Genomic DNA, 8,209 nt, shown 5'->3' with positions numbered 1-8,209 from the left:
GCCCAATCCCACTGCCCTAGCCCGGCCCATAGTGTACCATTTTGGCAATATAGCAAAAATAAATTTAAGATTAAAATAAAATATTCAAAACTTACCATTTAACTAATACCTACTAAAACATAATTATAGTAATTTCGTTAGGATCGGTGCAATGTACAATTCACCAGTTATATTGATTTATGGTAATTATACTTAAACAAGGAAACAAATTTTGGAGTGAATCTATATATCCACACATGAAAATAATTTAATAGTAATAAAAAAAATCACGATTCTAGTGATTTACTTGACAAATTAATCGAAAGAGAGTAGTATTAAGTATAATTTATAAATAGTGCTCCTACTATGTGATGAATCAAAGCGTAACCTATTTATTCCGCTCCTCTTCTCAATTACTTACTCCAAAATATGGAAAGCAAAGACTCCAAATCGATTCAATGATCTTCCACGAGAACTCACCATCGAAATCCTCTCAAGACTCCCCGTTCGAATCATCATGAAATCTAAGTGTGTTTGCAAGTCATGGCGTGGTCTGGTGGAGAGCCCCCTCATCATGAAAAAAAATGTCTTGATTTTACGTATCAAAATGACAAAATAACTCCACTAATATAAAACGAAAGGAGTATGATTTTACGATTTACTCTAATACCTACTTATTTATATATGATGCGTGGATCGATGGAACGAATAAATTGTTAATTTGATTGTTTGTGTGATCCCAAAGAGTAGAAATTGGGATGAAATCAAAATAATGGAATTGTTCAAATGGATGGAATATTGGAAATATTATCTTAGCAAAAGTTAGTCGACAAAATTTAATTTATGTTGCGTATTTTAGTACTCCTGATTTGATTCATGACATCAATAAATAAGCATATTGCAATTTCACAACTTGCAAAAGGTTAATTAGGGGACAGATATCTCTCTCTGATTTTATGTTTTGAAGATTTCCATGTAAGAAAGGAAGTTATTTTATAGGTTTCACCAAAAATAGAACGATATTCCATTTATTTTTACACACTCTCTCTCCCTTTTCTCTCTCAAAATATCTCTACTTTATGATTGTCTATCAAATACTATACATGTACTGTTTTTATTACTTTTATCAAATTAATTCTTCTATCATCCAAATTTTATAGTGTTAGTAATATCATTCCAATCGAAATAGGATCCTAAATTAATTTCATAAGTATCAATCTCTCAACTAGATGATAAGACCCAACTTTTTATTTAAATAAATTTCAATTAGAACTATAGGAAGCATTAGTATAAATTTTTGGATGGATGAAAACAAATAACAAGTATAATTAATCATCCTTAATTATCAATTTAAAAAATATCGACAACAATAATCAAACAGAAAGGGGCTAATACCAACAAAGTTTGTGAGTGATGATAAACAAAGACTTACTAGGCTTTAACCTTATTTTTTATTTTTATATTTGAATTTTCTTTCTATTATTTTTAAAATTTGAACTAAAGTATATGCATCAATTACATTTGTGTTTTCTTGTATTTCTCACACTTAATTTGTTTCTTAGCTCTTAACTTATTAGTCTAGTAATTACATTTTTTTTTCTATTCTCATAATTAATTCACTAGTTATTGGTCTAATAATGTACTACTTGATCACATTTTTAATATTGCGTTGATGATATCGTATAAATCACACATTATTATCGTTAGTATCATTTTTAATACAATATATTTTTGGTTTTTGGCTTTTGGCTTTTATTTGCAAAATTGTTATATATTTTCAATGTTAATATGATTAGTTTAAATTAAATCCCAAACAAAATATTTATCGCTCTATCAGCGGCCACATATACCGGTTTTGATAAGTAAACGAGATGCCCAATCAAAACACACGAAACTCTGAGCAAATTTACAAACTCCGTCCCGCGGGAGTGGAAGCGTTTCTTTTCTATACGTGATTTAAGAAGAATTGTGTTAAGTGAGTTACGTAAATGAAGAATAAAGTAAGAAAATGAAAAGGTAGAGATACGAAGAGAAAATAAAGCAAGAGAGAGAAAAAATGTCTTGATTTTACGTATCAAAATGACAAAATAACTCCACTAATATAAAACGAAAGGAGTATGATTTTACGATTTACTCTAATACCTACTTATTTATATATGATGCGTGGATCGATGGAACGAATAAATTGTTAATTTGATTGTTTGTGTGATCCCAAAGAGTAGAAATTGGGATGAAATCAAAATAATGGAATTGTTCAAATGGATGGAATATTGGAAATATTATCTTAGCAAAAGTTAGTCGACAAAATTTAATTTATGTTGCGTATTTTAGTACTCCTGATTTGATTCATGACATCAATAAATAAGCATATTGCAATTTCACAACTTGCAAAAGGTTAATTAGGGGACTGATCTCTCTCTCTCTGATTTTATGTTTTGAAGATTTCCATGTAAGAAAGGAAGTTATTTTATAGGTTTCACTAAAAATAGAACGATATTCCATTTATTTTTACACACTCTCTCTCCCTTTTCTCTCTCAAAATATCTCTACTTTATGATTGTCTATCAAATACTATACATGTACTGTTTTTATTACTTTTATCAAATTAATTCTTCTATCATCCAAATTTTATAGTGTTAGTAATATCATTCCAATCGAAATAGGATCCTAAATTAATTTCATAAGTATCAATCTATGATAAGACCCAACTTTTTATTTAAATAAATTTCAATTAGAACTATAGGAAGCATTAGTATAAATTTTTGGATGGATGAAAACAAATAACAAGTATAATTAATCATCCTTAATTATCAATTTAAAAAATATCGACAACAATAATCAAACAGAAAGGAGGCTAATACTAACAAAGTTTGTGAGTGATGATAAACAAAAACTTACTAGGCTTTAACCTTATTTTTTATTTTTATATTTGAATTTTCTTTCTATTATTTTTAAAATTTGAACTAAAGTATATGCATCAATTACATTTGTGTTTTCTTGTATTTCTCACACTTAATTTGATTCTTAGCTCTTAACTTATTAGTCTAGTAATTACATCTTTTTTTCTATTCTCATAATTAATTCACTAGTTATTGGTCTAATAATGTACTACTTGATCACATTTTTAATATTGCGTTGATGATATCGTATAAATCATACAGTATTATCGTTAGTATCATTTTTAATACAATACATTTTTGGTTTTTGGCTTTTGGCTTTTATTTGCAAAATTGTTATATATTTTCAATGTTAATATGATTAGTTTAAATTAAATCCCAAACAAAATATTTATCGCTCTATCAGCGGCCACATATACCGATTTTGATAAGTAAACGAGATGCCCAATCAAAACACACGAAACTCTGAGCAAATTTACAAACTCCGTCCCGCGGGAGTGGAAGCGTTTCTTTTCTATATGTGATTTAAGAAGAATTGTGTTAAGTGAGTTACGTAAATGAAGAATAAAGTAAGAAAATGAAAAGGTAGAGATACGAAGAGAAAATAAAGCAAGAGAGAGAAAAAATGTCTTGATTTTACGTATCAAAATGACAAAATAATTCCACTAATATAAAACGAAAGGAGTATGATTTTACGATTTACTCTAATACCTACTTATTTATATATGATGCGTGGATCGATGGAACGAATAAATTGTTAATTTGATTGTTTGTGTGATCCCAAAGAGTAGAAATTGGGATGAAATCAAAATAATGGAATTGTTCAAATGGATGGAATATTGGAAATATTATCTTAGCAAAAGTTAGTCAACAAAATTTAATTTATGTTGCGTATTTTAGTACTCATGATTTGATTCATGACATCAATAAATAAGCATATTGCAATTTCACAACTTGCAAAAGGTGTCTTTGCAATCACATGCTTTCACATAAGCAAAATAAGCAACGTTGCATCAATAAGCAAAATAACATGCTCTGCATTGATTCACAACACTCATTTTTATATAGTATGAAACTACGAAAACTAATACATATATTAGATATCACTTCTAGTTTTGAAGAAATAATTATTACTACATTTAAGCAAAATATGATGCAAAATAATATGGTCTGTATTGATCCACGTTAATTCTACATTAACAAACAGAACACCATTTAGTTATATATAGTACTCCAATGTTACAAAAACACATAGGTATGTATCACTTCTAATTTTGAAGGCAAAAAATGGGTGCTATTTGAGTGCGCGTGTGTGTGTCTATGTCTCTTCTTGATCGGGTGCAGGTTCTGCCGGGGAATCGGGTTCTTTGTCGGGCAAATCGAGATCTATAGGGATTGCGTTTTTCTTTAGTGCAGTAGTCTTAGTGAGATGCGAGTAGCTGCCCTTCTCCTTGAAGAGCTGAGCAAAGTGAGTCTTGCAGTAAACGATGCCATCGAGGGCCGCATAAGACGACATCGTTAGGTTGCACCCTCCATGGGCACACCTAAAGCATTGCTTGTGGAAGAACTCTCCCTCCACGGTCACCTGCATGCATGTACAGGAACGTACGCAGAAAAAATATTGGTAAATGTTATAATTATCCTTGTCACATTAATAATTTATAGCTATATTTTTTTTAAAAAAAAATATCAATCAATTCTTTAATTTCCTAATTGTTTATGTAAATGGATGTATACTTGTAATTTGCCATTTTTCTTTGACGAATATAAAATGTTCAAAGTCAAAAATTGATAATAAAATTACATTAGAGACTATATAGTGTAGGTTATGTAACATACCTTCTCAAGTGGGTATACAGTTTTTTTACAAACTGAACATTTGTCTACAGTGCCAGAAAACATGGATGACAATTTACTAGGACTCCTGCCCTATACATATAATCAAATCAAATTTCAAATTTCAACAAAAATTCTCATCAACTTTATCTTAAAAAATTATGGTAAATAAAGCCATAGGGTTACCAGTTCTGCATATTTGCCACCTGATCACAAATGAAATAAAATATAATGTAAGAATTATTATAATCTGATAAATTATGTATCCAAATATGAATATGTAGGGTTTAAAAACTGACTTAAGCTTGAGTGAAACTTTCTAGTAGTTAAGCTGCCTGTTTCTCTGAAGAGATGTTCAAAGTGAGGCTTGCAATAGAGCTTCCCATTCACAGTAGAGTAGTTGCTTATCTGTAATTTTTTCAAATTAATATGAAATTGTTGGTGGAAAATTAATTATTACAAAAGAAAAAAGATGATTGGGAATTTCCCCCTTTCCCATGAAACAAGCACATATGAAGTGGAGTTGATATAACTCATTATCATAATGTTATTTGTCTTATTTTATTATATACAGTTAAATTAAATTAACTGCATGAATTATTTTTTTCTAAATAATAGTACTAATAATTAATCTGATTGCACGAAAAATAAAATAAAATAAAATAAACTAGTAAAAATTTTGTAACGAGATTTATGCATTATTCTAGAAAATTCGTTGGTAGAATGGAAAGAGTTGGCGGTAGAAGGCTCCACAGGGAATGAATGGGAAGATCGAAAGGTTGGAAGAAAAATGAGTGGCATATTCTTATGGAATGTATCTCATGTTTTTTTAAGAAAATACGATACATTCTCGTAAGAAAACTCAAGAGGAATAACACAACACATACAGCGAGACGTCCGTTGGAAGTGTCGCATTTGAAGCAATTCTTGTGATAGGGAACTCCATCGGCAGAACACATTTCTGCAACATGCACAACTTTTTCACAAGAATGGCATTTCTGCGTCGTGCCATAGTTAGACGACATCATAAATTTAATTTGATTTTTCTTTGATGAAAATAATTTCTACATATGAATAAATTGGTGTTTTTAGAAAATGATCAATTTAAGCAGATTTTAAAGGTGAGATATAGGCTGGAATTTAAAGTAGGGGAAATGATGGCTCTGGTGAATTTGGACTACTATTAAGGGCTATATTTATGTAAAAGAATATGAGAGAAATCAAATTATTTTGGCATCTAAATTAATCAGTGGATATGTTTGAATCTAATAAAAACTTGGAACATTTTTGTTCAAAGTTATTATTACTGCAAATAATAATTAAAAAAATTACTGATAAGTTAAAATTTTGAGTATAAAATTGTAAAATTATAGGAGCACTATAATCTTCACTTGGTGTCGATGCTCGTGTTTGTTCATGAGGAATTATTTTCTTGATTTTATAGCTTAATTTACGAAATAATCAAGATTTGCAAATACACATTTATCTTGACTTTTCAATACTATCAACCAAACATTCATTGTCGTATCAATCTCATTTTTATCACAACTAACTAATTTATTTTCAGCATATCTATCTTATTTTTATCTTCTCTAAAAATGAGTCCATATTAGTTTTTGCATACTTCAACTATTCGCCTTTTTGTTTTACTATATTAGTTTCGTATTAAAAATTCATATCGTTCGCAAAATCTCTATTTTTGTGGGGCAGATGGAGTATCTCTTTGACAGGTTTCAAAATTATAGGTTGCGATTGCAAAATAAATTTATCGTATTAGATTAAATATTATATACAACCAAATTAAAGGTTAATCGATCTGAGAGAACCATATCGATTTCAGCAGACCCTAAGAGAAAATTAGACCCAACCGTCCCCGAAATCCACAAGTACACCGAAATCATATAAATCAATCAAACCAACCTTTATTAACACATTATTTAATGATCAAGACTTATGGTTTATTGTACATTTGAAATACACGTACAAAATCGGTCTCGACCATAGCAATGAGAATCCTTGTAATTTTCCTTCAAAATTTTGATGCATGCTTCCTTGCAAGCTTCTTGAGTGCATGGATCAAGAGCAATGTTTACGAATAACCCTTCGACTTGTCGCGGCTGTGACGTCATCACCAACATCATCAACGTCGCGACGACAACGACGACCACCTCCGGCTTCATTCTCTCTCTCTCTCTTGCAATTTTTCTTATAAAATTTGTAAAACAATTGTTTTGATGATTTTGAATTTATGGATTTTAGACCTGTATTTATAGATGCTTCCACAACAATACAATGTTTGAGAAAATTGTACAAATAATGAGATAAGAGGAATAGGGATTGGATTAGGAAGAAATTTTGACATGGGATTGTTTCTCCTTGAGAAAAAGTTGAGTTTATGATAGATATTCCTAATTTGAATAAACTTTGATATAAAATCGGTTTGATTTTTTCTTAAAATATAACTTTTCAGTAAAGTTTGTATTGTTTTATTTAAACCAGAAAAAATGAAAGTTTGGATTATCTTTAATATTATACTTTTCAAATATCGTACTTTAATAAAATGTTTTGTATTTTTTTATTTCGGAATAATTTTGGATTTATTTTGGAATTTTTGGACTTTGATTTAACTGCAAAGCGCAAGTAAAATTATAGATTGGGATTGCAAAATAAATTTAACGTACTAGTATTAGATTAAATATGAGATACAGCCAAATCAAATAAATAGTAACTCCAACAAACATTGTTTTTAAGAAGAAATTTTATATTCTTGCCAAAAAACCAAGTGCACAAACAATGTCATTTAAAGGTCAATCGATCAGAGATAATCATATCGTTTTCAGCAGATTCTAAGAGAAAATCAGACCATACCAACCCCGAAATCTACTAATACACCGAAATCATATAAATAAATCAAACCAACCTTTATTAATCTTAAGCCAACATTTGATTTATGAATTTATTGTACATTTGAATACAAAATCAACCACCAAAACACATACAAAATTGGTCTCCCCCATAGCAATGAGAATCCTTGTAATTCTCCTTCACAATTTTGATGCATGCTTCCTTGCAAGCTGCTTCAGTGCATGGATGAATATCAATGGTTATGTACCCTTCGACTCGTTGCACCTGTGACGTCATCGCCAGCATCATCAACGTTGCAACGACAACGACGACCACCCCCGGCTTCATTCTTACAAAATTTGTAAAATACTTTGTTTTGTGATTTAGAATTTGTGGATTTTAGACCTGTATTTATAGATATACTACAATGTTTGAGTAAATTGGTCAAATAATGAGACAAGAAGAATAGGGATTTGATTGGGAAGAAATTTTGACATGGGATTTTGTCTCCTTGAGAAAAAGTTGAGTATGATAGACATTTCTAATTTGATGAAACAAACTTTGATATAAAATCGGTTTGAATTTTTTGGATTTTTTCTTGAAATATAAATTTTCAGCTCAGTTTGTTTGTTTTATTTAAACCAGAAAAAATG

General features: G+C 29.7%; 1 protein-coding gene across 1 annotated transcript; it reads right to left on the bottom strand.

Annotated features, from left to right (window-relative positions):
- Positions 1 to 4,027: 4,027 nt before the first annotated feature.
- Positions 4,028 to 5,779, bottom strand: LOC125197346 (LIM domain-containing protein WLIM2b-like). The gene is made up of 5 exons (XM_048096081.2): positions 5,600 to 5,779; positions 5,012 to 5,120; positions 4,899 to 4,918; positions 4,716 to 4,805; positions 4,028 to 4,461 (listed from the first exon to the last, which is right to left on the bottom strand). Exons 1-5 carry the CDS (start codon positions 5,738 to 5,740, stop codon positions 4,195 to 4,197), a joined length of 627 nt encoding a protein of 208 aa, XP_047952038.2. The 5' UTR covers positions 5,741 to 5,779; the 3' UTR covers positions 4,028 to 4,194.
- Positions 5,780 to 8,209: the final 2,430 nt, after the last annotated feature.

This window comes from Salvia hispanica, chromosome 4, assembly GCF_029641045.1.
Source record: "Salvia hispanica isolate PSC_SH4W2 chromosome 4, Shi_PSC_v1, whole genome shotgun sequence".
NCBI lineage: Eukaryota > Viridiplantae > Streptophyta > Magnoliopsida > Lamiales > Lamiaceae > Salvia > Salvia hispanica.
This window is presented reverse-complemented; position numbering and strand designations above follow the sequence as displayed.